At 48.0% G+C, this 22,640-nt stretch overlaps 2 protein-coding genes across 3 annotated transcripts; one reads left to right on the top strand and one right to left on the bottom strand.

Moving 5' to 3' along the window:
• Positions 1–3,401: 3,401 nt before the first annotated feature.
• On the bottom strand, positions 3,402–18,455 carry LOC142255419 (uncharacterized). Of its 2 annotated transcripts, none has more exons than XM_075327029.1 (6): positions 18,264–18,455; positions 8,817–8,924; positions 8,448–8,587; positions 7,221–7,317; positions 4,143–4,267; positions 3,402–3,963 (listed from the first exon to the last, which is right to left on the bottom strand). In XM_075327029.1, the coding sequence occupies exons 1-6, from the start codon at positions 18,280–18,282 to the stop codon at positions 3,787–3,789; spliced, it is 666 nt and encodes a 221-aa protein (XP_075183144.1). In that variant the 5' UTR covers positions 18,283–18,455; the 3' UTR covers positions 3,402–3,786. The 2 variants fall into 2 exon arrangements, with proteins under 2 accessions (XP_075183144.1, XP_075183143.1); XM_075327028.1 differs by lacking the exon at positions 18,264–18,455 and adding an exon at positions 9,014–9,158.
• Positions 18,314–21,267, top strand: SPATA2L (spermatogenesis associated 2 like). The gene is made up of 3 exons (XM_075327027.1): positions 18,314–18,501; positions 19,819–20,122; positions 20,263–21,267. The coding sequence occupies exons 2-3, from the start codon at positions 19,820–19,822 to the stop codon at positions 21,163–21,165; spliced, it is 1,206 nt and encodes a 401-aa protein (XP_075183142.1). The 5' UTR covers positions 18,314–18,501; position 19,819; the 3' UTR covers positions 21,166–21,267.
• The last annotated feature ends 1,373 nt before the right edge of the window (positions 21,268–22,640 follow it).

Raw genomic sequence — 22,640 nt, 5'->3', positions numbered from 1 at the left:
ACTGGTGGCAGATTCCCTTTTAAAATACTTTACACACCCTCCCTAAGTAAGGGAGAGGGTTTAAAATATACATTTGGAAAAGGGTTTAAAATGTTTTGCGCACTCTCCCTAAGCGAGGAAGAAGCCTTAAAATGTAACTTTGATGTCCTGAAAGTTATTAAACATTACAGGCACTGCAGATCAATGCGGATAAGTGGGGGCCAAGATCCTGAGACACCCCCCCCCCCCTACTGAACTGAGGAAACACCGGTGTGAAGTCCGCGGTTCCGGCACAGAGTGGTGTACGGGCTCAATAGAATATATATGGGTCACAGACCTGTGTACAGACTTTTGGGCCTATGTACCTCTCTGTGCGGGACCTGCGGACTTCACAGCGGTGTTTCCACAGTTCGGTAGGGGTCCCAGGATCCGGACCCCCACTGATTTGCAGTGCCTGTAATGTTCTAAAAGTTTTTAAACAATAAAGGAACATTTTGTGCTGCCCCCTACAGGAGCTGATGCCTTCAATGCGTTTCATAGAGCAGTGGTTGTATTCCCAGGACCCCACCGATCAGTAACAATATGCAGTGTCCCCGATATAGAAAAAAAGACCCCAAACTTTCATGCTATGCAAGTTACACTTCAAAGGAGCTGTACCAAGATGCAAGGGGGGGGGTCTCGTTGATCTTGAGAAAGCTTCATTGCCAAAGTCTGGCTGTAACTAACCACAAAACCTAAAAAATCAGTGGAGATGGATAGATATTTGCTTTATGTAGCAGGTTCACAACATTTAAAGGGAATCTGTCACCAGGTTTTTGCTCCCCCATCTAAGAGGGGTATACTGTAGAGACAGAGACCCTGATTCCAGCCATGTGTCACTTACTGGGGCTGTTTGCTACCGTTTTCATAGAATCACTATTTTCTGTGCTGAAGATCCAGCAGTTATACAGAGCTCATAAATATGCTGGACTACCTGCAGCATGCCAAGTAGTCCTGTAATGATAATCCTCTGCTGATTAAACAATGATTTATATCAAAACTACACTAAGCAGCCCAGTAAGTGACACCGATAGAATCAGAATCTCTGTCCCTACGTTATTCTGCTCTCAGATTAGGTGACAAAAACCTTGTGACAGATTCCCTCGGACACCTGCTCATGAATATACTGGACTACCTGCAGCATACCAAGTAGTCCTGTAATGATAATCTCTTGCTGATTAAACAGTGATTTTATCTAAACCACACTAAGCAGCCCAGTAAGTGACACATCACTGGAATCAGGGTATCTGCTTCTTTCTTTGCTGCAGATCTAGCAGTTATACAGAGTTGATGAATATGCTGGACTACCTGCAGCACACCAAGTAGTCCTGTAATGATAAAATCACTGTTTAAATCAGCAAGAGATTATCTAAACTACACTAAGCAGCCCAGTAAGTGACACATCGCTGGAATCAGGGTCTCTGTCTCTCTTTGCTGCAGATCTAGCAGTTATACAGAGCTTGTGAATATAAATCCTTTTTAAATAAAATTAATCTTTATTATGAACACATTAAAATACAGCAACTTAGTCCTCAAGGGGTTAACTGGACGGCTGAGTAGGGTCAGCAATAATAACAGTTGTTGTGGGCAGTTTGGCAACATGACATGACATACATTCAAAAGATCATCATTTAAAGTGATGATAAAGATGTAATACAGTAGTTTACATGTAAGCACACACTGAAATTTTCTGCAAAAAACTATTTAAAGGTAATGTACCCTGCTTAACATGTTACCAATATGATCACATTATCTTATATGTCAAGTCCATGACCTTGTTGTAATACGGCCAAAGCCGTGATTAATTAGCCAGAACTGGTATCTGCCAACACACCCACATCCCACAGTTTTACACAATTATAAAGTCAAAGTTACTAACCACTTCAAAGCAAGTCCAGGAAACCACCAGTCCCTACGCGCGTTTCACCTCTTCTTCAGGGGACGTGATCTTTTGAATGTATGTCATGTCATGTTGCCAAACTGCCCACAACAACTGTTATTATTGCTGACCCTACTCAGCCGTCCAGTTAACCCCTTGAGGACTAACTTGCTGTATTTTAATGTGTTCATAATAAAGATTAATTTTATTTAAAAAGGATTTATACCACATTTTCTCAGTGTATAAAGTTATTTAGTGGTGTTCCGACACTTCCAATCAGTTTGCGGAGTGGCCTAAAGTAAAGTAAGAGCTTGTGAATATGCTGGACTGCCTGCAGCATGACAAGTAGTCCTGTAATGATAATTTCTTGCTGATTAAGACTCTGTGCGCACTAGTGCGTTTGACCAGCGGATTTGCCGCGGAAATTTCTTGAGAAATGTCTGCAATCTTTGTGCAGACATTTCCCAGCAAATTCTATGAGAAAAAAAAATAGCTGTGCGCACTGTGCGGATTTTTCTCAAGAAATTTCCTTGAGAAGAATTTCTCGAGAAAATTTCTTGAGAAAATGAGCATGTCATTTCTTTTCCGCAGGTACCCTGTGGATTTCGGCAGTACAGCCTGCAAAATCCGCAGGGAACCACCCGCGGGAAAATCGCGGCAAATCCGCATGCGGATTTGGTGCGGATTTTTTCCGGAGGTCCGGAAATCTTTCACTCCCAGAAGTTTCTCAAGAAATTTTCTTGAGAAACTTCACATTTCTAGTGCGCACATAGCCTTAAACAGTGATTTTATCTAAACTACACTAAGCAGCCCAGTAAGTGACACATCACTGGAATCAGGGTCTCTATTTCTTTCTTTGCTGCAGTTATACAGAGTTGATGAATATGCTGGACTACCTGCAGCACACCACGTAGTCCTGTAATGATAATCATCTGCTGATTAAACAATGATTTTATCGAAACTACACTAAGCAGCCCAGTAAGTGACACATCGCTGGAATCAGAATCTCTGTCCCTACATTATGCTGCTCCCAGATCAGGTGGCAAAAACCTGGTGACAGATTCCCTTTAAGAAGTTTGCATTATCACTTGACTTTTTTGGGGGGGCCGTAAACTATCTACAAATATTAATAGGTAAACTGGAGTCCTCCAATTTTGTATACACTTGAGCTGGTGATCTTTGGGGCATGCAGATTATTTTGCAAATGGGGGGTTATGAACAAAACCGAAAAAGTCTGAAGAGTTTGCAATCGGCTAACCCCATGTGTGTAACTAGGTGGCATGGGCAGGACGGCTGGTGCAGATGCTGCCGCTAAAAGAATGGCTTGTAGGCCAGCTGTACCCGCTCAGATTATGGGTAAGCTTTTCTATTTGTGACCTTAATTTTCTGTGTTGCACAAATTCCCCCATCTTCATCGAATCCAAGCCCTATAGACGATGCGGATTAATCATTGACCGTTCACATACAGGAAAATGCTAGGATGTTATTTCATTAAGATTTATTGAATGGCTTGGTGAGAAAATGGGAATGAGGGGGTTAATATGGAGATATATAGCGTGTAGGAGCCATCAGAGATTACAACAGATGGGCAGGGGATGAATATGAAAATCATCTCAGAGAAAATGGAACAATCATGTTAAAAAAAAAAAAAAAAATCCCCCCACAAGCTGGATTTTACGGCGGCGGCGGCTTAGTAGAACAGATCCGGATTATTAAATTGTGCTATAGTCGTGATTTCTTCAAGGGATTGTTCAGTTGGTTGATCAGGTTGTAGGTGTTTGGAAGAAATGGTGGCGCCAATAATAGATGGACCCCCCTCCGCCCTGAAAATGTGGAGATCGGAGGGTATGTGACGGTATACACGGGGACGCCAGGACTAGTCCCCAATCTCACAGCTTGCCTTCTAAGATAAGTGTCTTGAGGTCGGTGGTGGAGTTGGCGCACAGCACAGCGTGGGACACCCTCCTTTTTTCAACCAACGACGCAACGGCTTCTCCTACCTCCAAATGACTCACGTACCCCGGTCCGAGGCGCTCGGGAGGAGCCACCCCCATGTTGATTTTTACCTAATAATGACAAAAACCGTAACAAGCCGCGTGTGAAATTGCATCGTCCACAGTGATATTTTGCCTGCAATTTAACGACTATTTATTGTGATTGTTACCATTCCAAATAAATGACTTTATAACAAAAGCCCAATTTTTTTATTTTATTTTTTAAACATTCCTCCGCTTTTGGCACTAACCTCATTCAGTTTACAAGGAACATCAGGATACTCCTCGCGAATCACTTGGGAAAACGCCAGCGCTCCTGCTGCGCCCAAGGTTAGGAATCCAGTGCCGGGCATGAGCAAGCGCTCACCGGCGCCCCCTAGTGATATGTGAAAAACTGCTTCAATTTCAGCAATATACACAGCCATACATAAATAGTCTAAATGATTTAAAAGAGAGAGAGAAAAAGAAAACACACATCCACGCTCTGTCTCCGTGGCCCCGCCGAGGAAGATAACAAAACGTGCGTCGGGGATGGATGTGTGTTTATATATAGTGTGAAGGCACCATGTTCTGGGTGCATGAGGGAGGTGGTACCTCGCACACGTGATCAATGTCTTCCGGTCATTCTAGGGAAGAGGCGGGATGGAAGAGAAACTTCCAGTGACATCCAAGTTTCTCTTCCATCCCATGGCGCCTTCACACTATATATAAACAAACATCCATGCTCTGTCACCCCCCCCCAAGATAAAATCGAAACGTGCGTTGGGGTTGGACGCACCCCGATACCTGCGCTCTGCACCTCTTATCATGGGTGAGTAAAAATGACGGTGGTTCCTTAGGGATCCGTTCAGCGAGGTTTATTGTGTGTATCTAGGTGTATGAATGCTACTTTAGCACTATCTAGTTGCTGTCTGTGGTACACTGAGTTAATCCCATTTAAACTTAAGATCACCAGGGTTTTTCATATACTTTAACTCCCCATGGAGGTGGTTATTACGTTCAGGTCCCGATGTGTTGTCCCATCATAGGGCTTAATCGGAGGTCCCCACTTTCTCCTGTTCACCTTATTGTCATTATACGATGTGATTTATGTAATTGTTAACCCCACATGGGATATATTTTTATATATTGAATTGTCTTTTCTACCTCAATAAAGTTATTGTGATTTCTAGATGGTTCTGGTATTTTCTCTTATTAGTGGGGTTTTGATAGTCGGCCAAAAAAACAACCCCTTTTTCTCTCTCTGTTTTAAATCATGTACGCTTATGGGGGGGGTCGTATCATTGAAAATGAATGTCCAATTTTGCCTTTCCTTTGTTCTAATTAATAGTCTAAAGCAGTGTTCCCCAACACCAGTCCTCAAGGCCTACAAACATGATTTCCTTAGCATTGCACGAGTGCTGGAATCATCATTAAATTATCATCTGTGCAATCCTGAGGAGATCCTGAAAACACGCATTGCTGGGGGGCCTTGGGGACTGGAGTTGGGGAACACTGGTCTGAAGGGCGTCCCATAGAGTTGCTCCTTATAAAGATCTTCAGAAGCGCACCGCTCCCTGGCATGCCTGATTGCTGGGGACCGATGCGCTCCTGATTGACAGTTCAGACCAGTGGCATTGCTGAGCGCTCTCTGGTCCCAAAAATAAAGGTAGCTTTACCTCTGCAACATCACACGGGCGCAGAAGTGATCCGGCTCTATAGCACAGCGCTGCGCTCCTTGCCTATGAAACTGGACACCACTGACAGACTGCAGAGGTGGCTGGTGACCTCGGCAATGAGCAAAATTATAAACGCCTCCGTTCTTGAGAACAAGGAGGATTTTTTTTTAAGGCTAGGTTCACATTTCCGTTGTTTTGCTTCCATCAGCAACGGATCAGTTGTTTTTAAGCTGTCAACTGACGCAACGGATGTGTTTTTCACAGGAATCCTGTGAAAAAACTGATCCGTCGCGTCCGTTTCATCCGCTATGCGTCCGTTTTATGACGGATTAGTCATAATCCGTTTGTGTATGGGACAGCCCAGTGGGTGTGCCAAACCTGCTGGGCATGCTCAGTAGAGCATGACGGAATCCAGCGCTGGATTCCGTAGTAAGACGGATTACGACGGAATCCAGCACCATAGACATCCATTACAAGCGTGACGGAAGGCAATGGATTCCTGCGCGGCGCGTTAATTTTGACGGCCAGAAAAACGTTACATTCTACGTTGCTCCCGCCCGACGGTCAGTCAAAAACCGACCGCGGCGCAGCGGATGCAACGCAAGGTAATCGGTCGCAATCCGCCACTAAAACAAGTCTATGGGACACAACGGAATCCGCTAAACGGATGCCGTTGTTTACCATAGCCGCGGATTGTGACTGATACATTTTAATGGAAATGTGAACCTAGCCTAACAAGTCAATTGCAAAGTGCTTGTAACAAATAGCTACCGACATATTGACAATAACTTTTAATGTGAGCTAATGAGCACACATATATACATATATATATATATAATATACACACACACAATATATTATATATATATATATATATATATATATATATAAACCCATGATATTCTGCTGATGTGCCCCTGCTGGGATCATTTTCTCATTGATTCTCCCTGGCTTCTCATAATCCTTTCCTGGGTGTCTGTACAAACTATTTTAGGGGCCATCAGCCCTAGATCCTGTATTATGCCACTTCTGTATCAAAAAAGAAATATTACTTTTTTTTTAGAGGGAGAACTGACCAGATAAACGAATGTGTGAATAAGAAAAACAAACAAACAAAATAAAAGCAATTTAATAAGATAAAATATATACACACATATATATATTATATACATATATACACACACACACACACACATATATATGGGGAAAAAAATTATAAAAAATTATATTATATATATATATATATCACACATATAATCACACACACACACATTGTAGCTTATTCTTTCATATATATATATATATATATATATATATATATATATATATATATATATATATATATAAAAAGAAATAAATAGGATGCGGCATGTGTGTATATATTTCTCTTTCATATATGTGTGTATATATATGTATATATATATATATATATATATGGATAAAAAAAACACACATTATTTGCACATATATATTTATATATACAGTGTGTGTATGTATATATATATATATATACACACACACTTATATATACAGTATATATATATATATATATACACACACATATATATATTTATATATACAGTATATATATATGTATATATACATACACACACATATATATTTATTTATTTATTAATAGTCAGTGCTATAAGTCCGTTGATTATCACCCACCTGTAATAAAGGTGTACGTTCCATTTGGATTATCCTTTACCAAGGGAAAGAAAGCCTTCCAGGAGGTGAATGTGCTGAGGAGCAGAGTATCCAGCACCTACAAAAGAGAGAATCTATCAGTGATTTGATGCCATTATTTGGATTTATTCCTGACGACTTCCGCCTGAAGAACGGATAATATAATCTGTATCTATGGGGCACTACCAACAAATTCAGCACAAGGATATCGAGCATACAAGTCCATGGGATTCAACTTATAACTCAACATGTTGATCCGGAGGAGGCAAAAGCCCCTATTTGCACCAAATAAAGGGAAAAATTCCCTCCTGACTCCACATACGGCGATCAGACTAGTTCTCTGGATCAATGTCTAGATATTTAGGTGAATGTTTTGTATCCGTTTGTTGGAGATCTTTTCTGTACAAATGTCACCCCAACCTCCTTACATTATCGCCAATTATGGATCTATTCTATGGACCTAACAGGTCTGACGCTCTTTGAATCCTTTCTGTTGTGATCCTTTTCTTTTTCTGGAAGGCAGGGGCAGATGTCAGCAGAACGCTGTTGATTAATTTCCCGGCAATATCTGGACCCGTCTATCAGGCAACATCCAGCTGTGTGGCTGCAGATGTAGCAGTGCTGAGGTTGTAAGAGGAGATAGCGAGGATTTGGTCATATAAACACACAAGTGAGTCCGGACATATATAGCACAGCCGAGTGTGTAATGTGCAGTACATATGAGTATGCCATCGAACACCAAACCCTGTGACGTTGCAATATGCTACCTGTCATTTACATAGGACTGCACCAGTACTAACACAAGCCTCAGTGTCCTTCCTTCAGGACTTAACTCTTATACAAAAACCATGCACAAGGGTTGATGTGAGCTCTTTGCAAGTGGCTTTTACCATCCACCCTACAATAATAATAATATTTATTCATTTATATAGCGCTATTAATTCCACAGCACTTTACATACATTGGCAACACTGTCCCCATTGGGGCTTACAATCTACATTCCCTATCAGTATGTTTTTGGAGTGTGGGAGGAAACCAGAGACCCCGGAGGAAACCCACGCAAACACGGGGAGAACATACAAACTCCTTGCAGATGTTGTCCTTACTGGGACTAGAACCCAGGACCCAGCGCTGCAAAGCTGCAGGGCTAACCACTGAGCTACAATGTAACAACTCACAAGAAATGCCAAAATGTAATTGTCCCCGTACCCTCTGCAGCTCCTGCAATGACTGTGTGTGGGGCGGACCACCTTGCCACCAGCTGAACCCCAGCGATGAAACCACGTCGGTCACTTTTCCCGCTCTGCCAGCCAGAGACGCTGCCGCCTCCTGTGCCCCCTGCTCCGAGCCTGCACAATACCCAAATACAAAAAATAAGAGTCAACGAGCCAGACAGTGCCGCAGGCGACCCCCTCCCCCTCACTGAAAGCAATATCATAGACTGTGCAAGAAATAATGGACATATAGGGAACCAGTGTGAATGCCACATGTGCTGCAGAGCTGTAATCCCCATCATTTCCATGGGTTATACTCCTCGAGTGGTTGACAGGTGGTGCGATACCTCCTTGCTTTTCTTACCCACATCTCCGAGCAGGGTGTGAAGACTTTCTCTGTACTGCGCTGGCACAAAACTCGTCAGTTTCTCCAAGCGGGCATTATCTCGGGAAATGACGGCCACCTGGAACCCTGCGGCAAAGAGGAGGACAATGCTTAGGAAGGTCTCAAGGGGGCTGCAAAGAACGGTCACCTGTCACATAGGACGACCTCGTTCCTACCTCTCTCCAAAAGACACTTCACAATCCCAGACCCAACAGTACCAGCGCCCCCAAGAACCAGGACCAGCCGCTGTGACGTGGACATAGTGACCGGCTCGGCAGCACGACTCCCAGATCACAATCAGACAGATCAGCTATAGAGACTCAATATTAACAGTGAGTGTGGCACCTCCCCAAAATCCTTCATACCTCCCCAAAGACTCCCACTCAACAATCCCAACCTCCCTACACCCTCCTCCTAAACCTGCTGTCCACCAATATACCCAATACACCACTAATGAGGGGGGACACTTCACTACAATGGGATAAGGCAGCACTGATTGCAAGCTCTTCAGGGTAGTCACCAGACGATGCGATAAAATCCAGAGCTATAGACTGTCATCTACATATCGATCGTCAAGGAAATGGTCTGTCAGAAAGGAAAGGGTTAAAAGGTCTGGACGCAGGAAAGTTTATTAAAAAGTGCCTTATTGCCCTGATGACTAAACAGTGCGGTGCCAACATCTGCTGTCAGTGAGCGCCCCCTGGTGGAAGGCCGGGAAATGGCAAAGTATTACATGTTACTTATCAAGCAGAGGATACAAATGGGAAAACAAAGGATAGGACTGAGGACACGGACTGTCATCAACGATTGTCGCTGCTCCAGAAAACAGAATAGTGAGTGCAGCTCTGGAGATATACAGTGCTTTGCAAAAGTATTCATACCCCGTGAACTTTTCCATGTTACACCCACAAACTTAAATTTATTTTATTGGGAATTTAAAAATAAATCTTGATTTTTATATAGCGCTAACATATTCTGTAGCGCTTTACATACAACGGGAATACTGTCCCCATTGGGGCTCACAATCTAAATTCCCTATCTGTAGGTCTTTGGAGTATGATAGGAAACCCACGCAAACACAGGGAGAACATACAAACTCCTTGCAGATGTTGTCCTTGGTGGGAATTGAACCCAGGACCCCAGCACTGCAAGACTGCAGTGCTAACCACTGAGCCACCGTGCAGTGCTAACCACTGGGCCACCGTGCTGCCCAATTTATGTGATATACCAACACTAAGTAGCAAGGGTTTTATACGAGGTTGTCTACATATTTTACAAATATAAAACTGAAAATTGTGATTTGCATTTGTATTTAACCCCCCCTTACTCAATACTTTGTAGGACCACCTGTCTCTGTCTTTTGGGGGATGTCTCTCCAGTTTTGCACATCTGGAGGTGACATTTTTGCCCCCTGTTCTTTGCAGACGAGCTCTTGCTCAGTGAGATTGGATGGAGACGTCTGTGAGAAGTAATTTTCACATCTTACCACAGATTCTCAGAGGGATTTAGGTCTGGACTGTGACTGGGAATATGCTCTCAAGGAAACCATCCATTGTAGCTCTGGTAGGATGTTGAGGGTTGTTGTCCTGCTGGAAGGTAAATATACGCCCCCGTCTCAAATCTTTTGCAGTCTGTAATAGGTTTTAATGCAGGATTGCCCTGTATTTAGCTCCATCCATCATCCCATAAACTCTGACCAGCTTCCCTGCCCCTGCTGAAGAAAAGCCTCCTCACAGCAGGATGCTGCCACCACCATGTGTGACGGTGGGGAGGGTGTTTTCAGAGTGATGTGCAGTGTTAATTTTCCACAACATATAGTGTTTTGCATTTAGCCCAAAAGGTTTTACTTTGGTCTCATCTGACCACAGCACCTTCTTCCACTGCTCAGTGTGTTGCCTAAATGGCTTCTTGCTTTCGGAGATGTCTTTATCTTTGTCTCTCTTCCATAAAGGCCGGATTTGTGGAGTATATGACTAAGGGTATGGTTCCACTTGCATATAGCTTGTGATGTGAGAGCATCGGAAGCGATATGCTAATGACCCTCTGCTGCGAGTGTCAGGCGAGGGTCATGTGACTGTGATGTGATCTTGCGATCATATCACAGCTGCGGAGAAGAGGGAGGGAGCACTTTCTCCCCATCTCCTCCCCAGCCTGTCTATACATACATCACACTGCACTCGGATTTCATGCGAGTGCAGTGCGATGTTTCACACGCTATACTTGTATGGGGGTGCGTGAGTCGAGACTCGCTGCCAAACGCAGCATGCTGCAATTCATTCCGCATGCCTCTGTGGCATCAGAAATCAATCACAGATGGACACTGCCCCATAGTTTTGCACTGGTTTGAATACAATCCGATGTTTTATCGGATTGCACTCGTCCGTGCAAATTGCAAGTGGAACCGAACCCTAATAGTTGTCCTGTGCACAGATTCTCCTCCCTGAGCTGTGATCTCTGTGGCTCCTCCAGTGATCAGGGGCCTCTCGGCTGCTTCTCTAATTAGCACTCTCCTTCTTGGGATGTCAGTTTCAGTGGACGGCCATGTCTTGTAGATTTCCACTTATACAATACGCCTTACATTTTTGGATGACGGATTGAGCATGGCTCTGTGATATGTTCAGAGCTCGGGATATTATTTTTATAACCTAACCCTGCTTTACTCTTCTCCACAACTTTATCCATGACCTGTCCGGTGTGTTCCTTGTTTTTCATTATGCTTTTTTTTTTAACTTCGTTTTATTAACAATTTCAAACATGGTATAACTGACATTTGCCATATTAACACTAGAACTACTGGACTCGTGACACCTATATAGAAATACATAGTGCAAAGTAGTCAAAATGACTACCTCAGTAGTTCTAGTGTTAAAATAGCTCAGTACATAGATAGTAATATTTGAATATAACAATGAACAGTCATATAAAGTCCATAATATCTTTAGCACTCAAGATAGAACAATGTTATTATCCATTATCCAATGTCAATGGCTGCCCACTCTCCCCGGTCCCTCGTGCTCGCTGCCTGGGAGTAATCCTAGACTCTGATCTCTCTTTCAAGCCACACATCCAAGCCCTCTTCACCTCCTGCCACCTCCAACTTAAAAATATTTCACGGATCCGAACACTCCTTTCTCAAGAAGCTGCAAAAACATTAGTACATGGCCTTATTATCTCCCGCCTGGATTATTGCAACCTCCTGCTCGGTGGCCTCCCTTCTAATAGTCTAGCACCCCTACAATCTATTCTAAACTATGCTGCCCGACTAATCCACCTGTCCCCCCGCTACTCCCAGACCTCTCCTCTCTGCCAATCCCTTCACTGGCTTCCCATTGCCCAACGACTCCACTTCAAAACCCTAACCATGATCTACAAAGCCATCCACAACCTGTCTCCTTACATCTCTGACCTAGTCTCCTGGTACTTACCTGCACGTAACCTTCGATCCTCACAAGATCTCCTTCTCTGCTCCCCTCTCATCTCCTCTTCCCACCATCGCATCCAAGATTTCTCCTGTACCTCCCCCATACTCTGGAATGCTCTGCCACAACACATCAGACTCTCGCCTACCTTGACAAGCTTCAAAAGGAACCTGAAGACCCACCTCTTCCGACAAGCCTACAACCTGCCGTAACCCTCAGTCTGATGCATCGCTGCACAATCAGCTCTACCCTCACCTACGGTATCCTCACCTATCCCTTGTAGACTGTGAGCCCTCGCGGGCAGGGACCTCTATCCTCCTGTACCTGTCTGTGTCTTGTATTGTTTATGATTATTGTACTTGCCCTATTATGTATACCCCTTTCACATGTAAAGCGCCATGAAATTGATGGTGCTATAATAATAAATAATAATAATCCATACTTCTTATCATTTGCATTTTATCTAATTTTATATTGAGCATAAGAACAGCTCTACTTATCAGCATGACCATATTTTGAAAATAAGATAGAAAGAGGAATAGAAAAAGGAAGAAAGAAAGAACAACAACAGCCACATTGCATTATTATGCCTCAATATACCGTTGGACAGCGTTTCATATCCCAACATCTAACAGGAACCACCATTTTCCGCATAATCTCCCTCAAACCTCCGCAAGTGTGTCTGGAGAACAATTCCACAAACCCCAGATTTTGTTACATTTTCCTGGGCACCCCCTATTATAATATACCACCCGCTCATAGACTATGGTTGCATTGACTAGTTTATCCCAGGACCGCACAGTTGGATTCGAATCTCCCATCCACCTCAGAGCTATTAATTTCCAAGCCAGAAACAATGCCTCTCTGAGGAATATTGTCATGTAATGATCCCAGGACTCTTCCTCCACCACCCCAAACAGGCATATCAAAGGGTCACACAAGACAGGAATCGACACAATCGATGTCAGCAGAGATGTCACTCCCCGCCAGTACGAAGATATATTGGGACAGCTCCAAATCATATGTATGAAATTTGCCCCTGAGAGACGACACCTCGGGCACTCCGATGTGCGAGAACGGCCCATACTAAATAATCGAGTTGGAGTAAGGTATGCCTGGTGGACAATGTAGCATTGAATCAACTTATTATTAACCGAAGGGGATACCGCAGTCGGAGATTCCAATATCTCTTCCCATTCCTCTCCCGGTAAAGAGGGAATTAGAGATTTCCATCTATCCTGGGCTGGCAAGGGGGTCCAACTCCACTAATTTTCAGATTTAAAATGTATAAAATATTTAGAAAACCAGGTATGCTTTCCTTTTGTACGCTAACACGATTAGGGTTTGTTGAGTTTTTGACGCTGCAGAGTTTCTGCACCTATTCCGCATTTTTTGTGACATGCGTTTTTTTTTTTGCAATAAAGTTGGTTGAAACACAGACAGCAGAGCAAACAAGTTCCTCAAAGCGAATAAACAAGTTTCTTATTACAGATGAGCAATCACATTCTTGACGTCACTGTTCATCAGCATCTCGGGTCTCGCGGTGCGAAACGTGAGGCGGGAGAGGCTGCTGCTTAAAGTGTAAGGAGCCTTTGATACGGCTAATCGAGGAATATCATAGGAACCGCTGGATTACATTGGACTCGGGAACTTTGCGTTCTAATAAATTGGTGAATGCGGGACAGGGTCTTGTTATTGTTTCACTCTCTTTATGTCCTACAGGTCTCAATTTCTAGACTATGTTGGATTCCCTGGACTATGGCAGATTTTTTTCTTATGGTAAACGAGGGAAAATGTGTGTATACTAAGTTAGTAATTGGGGAGTCTGATAGACGCCTCTCCATTACTAACACCAGGGTTTGATGCCAGCTGTCACTACATAGCTGACATTAAGCCCAACTACCATTACTCAAATTGCCACCGCACCATTTCCACTTCTTTTGCTAGTCTTTGGGGAAATTCTGCATAGAACACACAGCGTACCCGCAAAATAAATTGACACGCAGCTCCCTCCCTCTTTCCCCTTGCAGCACCTTCCCTATACACTCGCAGTCCCCTTTTCCCTCACAGCTCCCTCTCTCTTTCTCCTCACTGCTCCCTCTCTCTTTCTCCTCACAGCTCCCTCTCTCTTTCTCCTCACAGCCCCCTCTCTCTTTCTCCTCACAGCCCCCTCTCTCTTTCTCCTCACAGCCCCCCTCTCTCTTTCCCCTCACAGCACCCTCTCTCTTTCCCCTCACAACTCCCTCTCTCTTTCTCCTCACAGCTCCCTCTCTCTTTCTCCTCACAGCCCCCTCTCTCTTTCTCCTCACAGCCCCCTCTCTCTTTCCCCTCACAGCCCCCTCTCTCTTTCCCCTCACAGCACCCTCTCTCTTTCCCCTCACAGCACCCTCTCTCTTTCCCCTCACAGCTCCCTCTCTCTTTCCCCTCACAGCTCCCTCTCTCTTTCCCCTCACAGCTCCCTCTCTCTTTCCCCTCACAGCTCCCTCTCTCTTTCCCCTCACAGTTCCCTCTCTCTTTCCCCTCACAGCCCCTTCTCTCTTTCCCCTCACAGCCCCCTCTCTCTTTTCCCTCACAGCCCCCTCTCTCTTTTCCCTCACAGCCCCCTCTCTCTTTCCCCTCACAGTTCCCTCTCTCTTTCCCCTCACAGCCCCTTCTCTCTTTCCCCTCACAGCTCCCTCTCTCTTTCTCCTCACAGCCCCCTCTCTCTTTCCCCTCACAGCCCCCTCTATCTTTCTCCTCACAGCTTCCTTTTTCCCCTCACAGCTCCCTCTCTCTTTCCCCTCACAGCTCCCTCTCTTTCCCCTCACAGCTCACTCTCTCTTTCTCCTCACAGCTCCCTCTTTCCCCTCACAGCTCCCTCTCTCTTTCTCCTCACAGCCGCCTCTCTCTTTCCCCTCACAGCCGCCTCTCTCTTTCCCCTCACAGCTCCCTCTTTCCCCTCACAGCTCCCTCTCTCTTTCTCCTCACAGCTCCCTCTTTCTCCTCACAGCTCCCTCTTTCTCCTCACAGCTCCCTCTTTCTCCTCACAGCTCCCTCTTTCTCCTCACAGCTCCCTCTTTCTCCTCACAGCTCCCCCTTTCTCCTCACAGCTCCTCCTTTCTCCTCACAGCTCCTCCTTTCTCCTCACAGCTCCTCCTTTCTCCTCACAGCTCCCCCTTTCTCCTCACAGCTCCCCCTTTCGCCTCACAGCTCCCCCTTTCGCCTCACAGCTCCCCCTTTCTCCTCACAGCTCCCCCTTTCTCCTCACAGCTCCCCCTTTCTCCTCACAGCTGCCCCTTTCTCCTCACAGCTGCCCCTTTCTCCTCACAGCTGCCCCTTTCTCCTCACAGCTGCCCCTTTCTCCTCACAGCTCCCCCTTTCTCCTCACAGCTCCCCCTTTCTCCTCACAGCTCCCCCTTTCTCCTCACAGCTCCCCCTTTCTCCTCACAGCTCCCTCTTTCTCCTCACAGCTCCCTCTATCTCTTTCCCCTCACAGCTCCCTCTCTCTTTCCTCTCACAGTTCCCTCTTTCCCCTCACAGCTCCCTCTCTTTCCCTTTCCCCTCAGCCTCTCTCTCCCTTTCCCCTCACAGCCTCTCTCTTTCTCCTCACAGCTCTCCCTCTCTTTCCCCTCACAGCCCCTCTCTTTCTCCTCACAGTTCCCTCTCTCTTTCCCCTCACAGCCCCTCTTTCTACTCACAGCTCCCTCTCTCTCCCTTTCCCCTCACAGCCCCTCTCTTTCTCCTCACAGCCCCTCTCTTTCTCCCCTCACAGCTTCCTCTCTTTCCCCTCACAGCCCCCTTTCCCCTCACAGCTCCCTCTCTCTCCCTTTCCCCTCACAGCCTCTCTCTTTCTCCTCACAGCTCCCTCTTTCCCCTCGCAGCTCTCTCCCTCTCTCCCCTCAGTTCTCTTTCCCCTCAGTTACCCCTCTCTCCTCGCAGCTCTCTCCCCTTGCAGCTCTCTCTCTTCCCTCAGAGCCCCCTCTCTCCCCTCACAGCCCCCTCTCTCCCCTCACAGCTCTCCCCCCTCAGTTCTCTTTCCCCTCAGTTCCCTCTCTCTTTCTCCTCACAGCTCCCTCTCTCTCCCTTTCCCCTCACAGCCTCTCTCTTTCTCCTCACAGCCCTCCCTCTCTTTCTCCCCTCACAGTTCCCTCCCTCCCCTCGCAGCTCTCTCCCCTCAGTTCTTTCCTTTCACAGTTCCCTCTCTCTTTCCCCTCACAGCCCCTCTCTTTCTCCCCTCACAGCTTCCTCTCTTTCCCTTTCCCCTCACAGCCCCCTTTCCCCTCACAGCTCCCTCTCTCTCCCTTTCCCCTCACAGCCTCTCTCTTTCTCCTCACAGCTCCCTCTTTCCCCTCGCAGCTCTCTCCCTCAGTTCTCTTTCCCCTCAGTTACCCCTCTCTCCTCACAGCTCTCCCTCTCTTTCTCCTCACAGCCCCTCTCTTTCTCCCCTCACAGTTCCCTCCCTCCCATTGCAGCTCTCAAATCTCTCTCTCCTCACAGTTCCCCCTCTCTCCCCTCACAGCCCCCTCTCTCCCCTCACAGCTCTCCCCCTCAGTTCTCTTTCCCCTCACAGTTCGCTCTCTTTCTCCTCACAGCTCCCTCTCTCTCCCTTTCCCCTCACAGCCTCTCTCTTTCTCCTCACAGCCCTCCCTCTCTTTCTCCCCTCACAGTTCCCTCCCTCCCCTCGCAGCTCTCTCCCTCTCCCCTCACAGCCCCCTCTCTCCCCTCATAGCTCCCTCTTTCCCCTCGCAGCTCTCTCCCCTCAGTTCTTCTTTCCTTTCACAGTTCCCTCTCTCTTTCCCCTCACAGCCTCTCTCTTTCTCCCCTCACAGTTCCCTCCCTCCCCTCACAGCTCTCTCAAATCTCTCTCTCCCCTCACAGTTCCCCCTCTCTCTCCTCGCAGCTCTCCCCCTCTCTCCCCTCGCAGCTCTCTCCCCTCACAACTCTCTCTGTCCCCTCACAGCTCCCTCTCTCCCCTCACAGCTCTCCCCCCTCAGTTCTCTTTCCTCTCACAGTTCCCTCTCTCTTTCTCCTCACGGCTCCCTCTCTCTCCCTTTCCCCTCACAGCCTCTCTCTTTCTCCTCACAGCCCTCCCTCTCTTTCTCCCCTCACAGTTCCCTCCCTCCCCTCGCAGCTCTCTCCCTCTCCCCTCACAGCCCCCTCTCTCCCCTCATAGGTCCCTCTTTCCCCTCGCAGCTCTCTCCCCTCAGTTCTTCTTTCCTTTCACAGTTCCCTCTCTCTTTCCCCTCACAGCCCCTCTCTTTCTCCCCTCACAGTTCCCTCCCTCCCAGTTCTCTCAAATCTCCCCTCACAGTTCCCCCTCTCTCTACTCGCAGCTCTCCCCCTCTCTCTACTCGCAGCGCTCTCCCCTCGCAGTTCTCTCCCTCTCTCCCCTCACCCACTCTCCCCTCACAGTTCCCCCTCTCTCCCCTCACAGCTCCCTCTCTCCCCTCGCAGCTCTCTCCCCTCACAGTTCTCCCTATCTCCCCTCGCAGCTCTCTCAAATCTCTCTCTCCCCTCACAGTTCCCCCTCTCTCCTCGCAGCTCTCTCCCCCCTCTCTCTCCTCGCAGCTCTCTCCCTCTCTCCCCTCACAGCTCCCTCTCTCCCCTCGCAGCTCTCTCCCCTCAGTTCCCCCTATCTCTCCTCGCAGCTCTCTCCCTCTCTCCCCTCACAGCTCCCTCTCTCCCCTCGTAGCTCTCTCCCTCTCTCCCCTCACAGTTCCCCCTCTCTCCCCTCGCAGCTCTCTCCATCCCTCCCCTCACAGATAGCTCCCTCTCTCCCCTCACCCACTCTCCCCTCACAGTTCCCCCTATCTCTCCTCGCAGCTCTCTCCCTCTCTCCCCTCACAGTTCCCCCTATCTCTCCTCGCAGTTCTCTCCATCTCTCCCCTCACAGCTCCCTCTCCCCTCGGCTCCCGCCGCCCTCTCAGCTTCCTCTTTCTCCTCACACAGTTAGTGACCCGGTATTTCACGTGCTGTCTGGAAATAACTTATCCACCAATCAGCACATAGATAAAAATAAATACTCCACCAATCAGCAGAGCGCTCATGACGTCAGCCAGCCGGCGAGGTCCTATCAGGTGGGCGCACCCCGGAAGTGAGCTGAGGATTATGCGCACAGCAGGTGAGAGGACGGGACGCCGCCGGCTGCTCCGCCGCTGGGGGGCGCTCCTCTGGGCGATGTCCCAGTCTGAATGTCGGAGCAGTAGAGACGGTCACTAAACTCGCGGAGTCACAGGAGGTCGGCAGCTCACGGGGTCTTTTGACAGGTGAGAGCACTTGGGGAGCACCTAGCGGTGAGAGGCCGAAATTACATCATTGTAGATCTGAAAACTCTACCAACTGCTGAAAATGTGGCTTTCTGATTGCTGGGAGGCGTCAAGGGGACGACAGGTAACAGCCAATGGGGGGAGAGCACGGAGACGACAGCCAATGGGGGGACAGCACGGAGGCGATGGGCTATGGGGGCAGCGTGGAGACGACAGGTGACAGCCAATGGGAAGAGGAAAGCGCGGAGGCTGCAGCCAATGGTAGGAAGTGCGGAGGCGACGGCCAATGGGAAGGGAAAAGCGCGAAGGCGGCAGCCAATGGGAGGAAGTGCGGAGACGACAGGCGACGGCCAATGGGAAGGGAAAAGCGCGGAGGCGGCAGCCAATGGGAGGAAGTGCGAAGACGACAGGTGACAGCCAATGGGAAGAGGAAAGAGCGGAGGAGGCAGCCAATAGGAGGAAGTGCGGGGACGACAGGCGACAGCCAATGGAAAGGGGGAAGCGCGGAGGCGGCAGCCAATGGGAGGAAGTGTGGAGACGACAAGCGACAGCCAATGGGAAGGGGGAAGCGCAGAGGCGGCAGCCAATTGGAGGAAGTGCGGAGACGACAATGGAAAGGGGGGAGTGCAGAGGCGGTAGCCAATGCTGGAAAGTGCTGAGACGACAGGTGACAACTGAGGGGGGGGGGGGGGGTTAGTGACGTGGCGACAGCCAATGGAAAGCGCAGAGAAGACGAGCAACAGCCAATAGGAGAAAGTGCGGAGGTGGGTAACCAACAGGAGGGGGGGTAGCGCGGTGGCAACAATGAACAGGAGGGTAGGCGGAGGCGACGGCCAAAGGGGTGGGGATGTGGAGGCAACGGCCAACGGGGTGGAGGGTGGAGGCGACAGCCAACGGGGGGAGCTTGGAAACGATAGCCAATGGGGGGGTGGTTGGAAGGTGGAGACGACAGCCAACCTGTGGAGGGGGAGCACAGAAGCAGCGATGACAGTCAACAGGGTTAGGTGGAAACGGCAGCCAACATAGCTATCGCCTCCACTTCCCCCCAACAGGAGAGCGCTGAAGAGACAGCCAACAAGGTGAGGAGAGACGACAGTGACTGATGGTGGGGTGTGTGGGGGTGGGACAACGATGGTCGGCGGGTGCTGTGGTGTAGGATCCGATACGGGCCCAGTCTTTAGAATACATATAACACCGCCGTGGTATGAGGATGCATCAGGCTCAGTATTTGCGTCAGCGCAGTGTAGGGAGCTGACTCTATAACGGATACTTATATTGCAGCGCAGACTTACTGGATGTCTTGCCTTTTTTCCCTAGGATGAGTGCAGACTCGCTCCTTGAGCAGTATAACTCCTGGCTGCTCGGCGCCTCCTCGGCCGGATCACTTGCTCTGTGCACAGATCACTGGATCATAGATTTGGTGAGACAGCGGATCCTGGAGGAGCCGGACCTGCACAATAGTCTCCAGAATGACGCTTTCCTATTGATCGGCTGCGGCCTCCAAGACAGAGCGGACCTGCTCCTCGCATTACAACAGCTGGCTTGTGCCTTTCAGGCCCTGGAGCAGGCGGCGCTCCATCTCTACCTCTTTCCATGGCGGAGAGAATTTCATACTATAACGGTGAGGAGCCGCTATCGGCAGAGACTGGAGGTGGCGCTATTGAAGCATCAGCCAAGCTCCTCCGCGTCAGTCTTGTATACCTGCCCGCTACATTTCTATTTCTTGTAGTTGCTCATTATTTTCCTCCTCTCTCCCACCAGACATACTCCGGATATTACGTGCACACGCTGGAGGCCGCCCTACCACAGGATGCTATATTCCGAGCCCTCAGAAGATTAAACTATGAGCCAGAAGAAGGCAGCACCTCCTTGAAGATACAAGTCCTACCGGCACCGCAGGCTTTGGCTACAGCTGCCCTCGGCTTTCTGGCTGCTCAGATGGAGTGTAACATCTTATCTGACCTCGTGTCCTGCTCAGGCTCTACCCTGGTAAATGGGGCTGACCTCATCCAAGAAAGAAGGAGCTGGCGAGGTGAAGACGCCTGCATGGAAAGGCTGCAAAAATTGGTGTTGGAACCGAGAGTGGTGCCCACTTCCGTGGATCACGTCGTCGGAGCTTCCAATGGTGACGCTTTGTACCAACCTCAATTTGGTGACTACAGCCATGAACCTTTTGACCAGCACATAAACGTGTCCTGTAGGATGGTCACTGACCACCGTGGGGAGGAGAGATGCCACACGCAGGTACCACACGTGGACGTCGTCATGCACGACTGTGTCTTTGTAGAACACTCTTTGGAGCATTGCTGCGCGGCGTGCAACATGTTCCACAGCTCATTGTGCTCCGTGATGAAAGTTTGCAGAGACAAGGGGCATAGGGTAACCCAGATGACCTCATCAGAGAAGATCCAAGCAGTGATGGAGGAGCAGAGGAAGAAGTACCAGCTCCACCGCTGCCTGCAGCCGGGACAGTTACCCCATTACCGCTGCACGAACTGCCGGCAGCTCCATTACATAAAGTGCAAGGAGGTGGAACATTGCCGAAGCCAAGGCCACAGCGCCAGCATGATCATGTTGGAGAAAGACCAGCGGCTATGGCTTCAGCGCAGCTCGATGGACCTGACGTTACTATGTAGAAACAAACCAGAAAGTCACATTGGGTAAGAAGGATGACTTTCCAAAGGCGGCGATTAATTACATAGTTTGACAGGTACACTATACAGTGTGTCCACCCATATCCTGTCCACCGCCATTAACTTGAGAACGGCGGCAGCTATAGGCATAGAAGTGGTGTCTAGGTATAGTAAAGTAGCCAAGCGCTACGCAATGAAACCACCTATAGCGCCACCTGGTGGAAAACAACGGAGTTAGCATTTTTATCTCGAAAACGGAACAAGATAGAGAAAAAAAGTGAATTACAAAGTTGTAGGGCATCATCAATTCAATACGAATTGACACCTTGCATACAGAAATGCTATGATATGAAACCCATGACCCTCCCCCAAAACATTGAATGCTGGTCACACATATGGCACTCATTTAACTTTGATGCTCAGGGGGCGTCAGCTGCAATGCACATCTGGACTCTGCACAGCATACTGTATCTTGCTGCACGTTGTGCAATATGGTAGGTGACACGCTTGCACAAGCATCTGTGATACGTCGTCGTAGGTCCTGCAATGTTGGTGGAGGGGTCGCATACACCTGCTGTTTGATGTGACCTCACAGAAAGTAGTCCAATGGGGTCAGGTCAGGTGAGCGGAGGCCACTCCACACAGCCTCCATACCCAATGACTTGTAGGAAGGTCTCCATGAGGTATCGCTTCACATCCGCAGCCTTGTGAGTTTTACACCTTCTAATCATAGCATTTCTGTATGCAAGGTGGCGATTCGTATTGAATTGATGATGCCCTACAACTTTGTAATTCACTTTTTTTCTCTATCTCGTTCCGTTTTCGAGATTAAAATTCTAACTCCGTTGTTTTCAACCAGGTGGCGCTATAAGTGGTTTCATTGCGTAGCGCATGACTACTTTACTATACCTAGACACCACTTCTATGCCTATAGCTGCCGTCGTTCTCAAGTTAATGGCGGTGGACAGGATATGGGTGGACACACTGTAGACTAAAACATGGATGCGGGACAAAGATTGTCAGGATCCTGACCCGTGGCCACCTTTGTTTTTATGGCCAGTGGGTGGCTTCCTTCTACCTGCCGTGATCCCTGGCTCCTTTCCTAGTTAGCAGACCCGGTGCCAAGTCTTTGCAGAATGACGGGCCGAAAAGAGGCACAAGGGATGCCGGCAGATAGGAGGGGGCGCATAGGACTCGGGTCAGGTGACCACAGACTATCGAAGTGGCTGATGGATGATGGTCCTGTCAATCTTTGTGCTGTAGACTTTGATAGCAGGACACAAACACTATAATTAGGGAAGAAAATTGGCCAAATAGAAATATGACCCAAATTTAATATAAGGAAAGAAAAAGAAAAAAAAAAGGTGGAGTTGCCTATTAATATGGTTAAAAAAAAAAAAAAAGATGCAAATTGGTTGTTATGGAAAATGACCCACTTTTCCTTGAATTAGTTCCTCCCTCTTGTTGTGGGTGCAGCTCAGGGAAACAAGGCGTGATCAGGCCGAC

The sequence above is a fragment of the Anomaloglossus baeobatrachus genome, chromosome 10 (genome assembly GCF_048569485.1).
Source record: "Anomaloglossus baeobatrachus isolate aAnoBae1 chromosome 10, aAnoBae1.hap1, whole genome shotgun sequence".
Taxonomy (NCBI): Eukaryota; Metazoa; Chordata; class Amphibia; order Anura; family Aromobatidae; genus Anomaloglossus; species Anomaloglossus baeobatrachus.
Note: the sequence above shows the minus strand (reverse complement) of the source record. Positions and strands in the feature narration are given on the sequence as shown.

What these genes read in the sequence shown, in the direction of transcription:
- LOC142255419 (XM_075327028.1), bottom strand. Translation starts at nt 9,098, where the DNA reads ATGTCCACGTCACAGCGGCTGGTCCTGGTTCTTGGGGGCGCTGGTACT. An exon ending in CATTGCAGGAGCTGCAGAGG is followed by an intron (nt 7,318 to 8,447) that starts GTACGGGGACAA and finishes TCTCTTTTGTAG; the next exon opens with GTGCTGGATACTCTGCTCCT. An exon ending in AACGTACACCTTTATTACAG is followed by an intron (nt 4,268 to 7,220) that starts GTGGGTGATAAT and finishes ACATATCACTAG; the next exon opens with GGGGCGCCGGTGAGCGCTTG.
- SPATA2L (XM_075327027.1), top strand. Translation starts at nt 19,820, where the DNA reads ATGAGTGCAGACTCGCTCCTTGAGCAGTATAACTCCTGGCTGCTCGGC. An exon ending in GAGAATTTCATACTATAACG is followed by an intron (nt 20,123 to 20,262) that starts GTGAGGAGCCGC and finishes CTCTCCCACCAG; the next exon opens with ACATACTCCGGATATTACGT.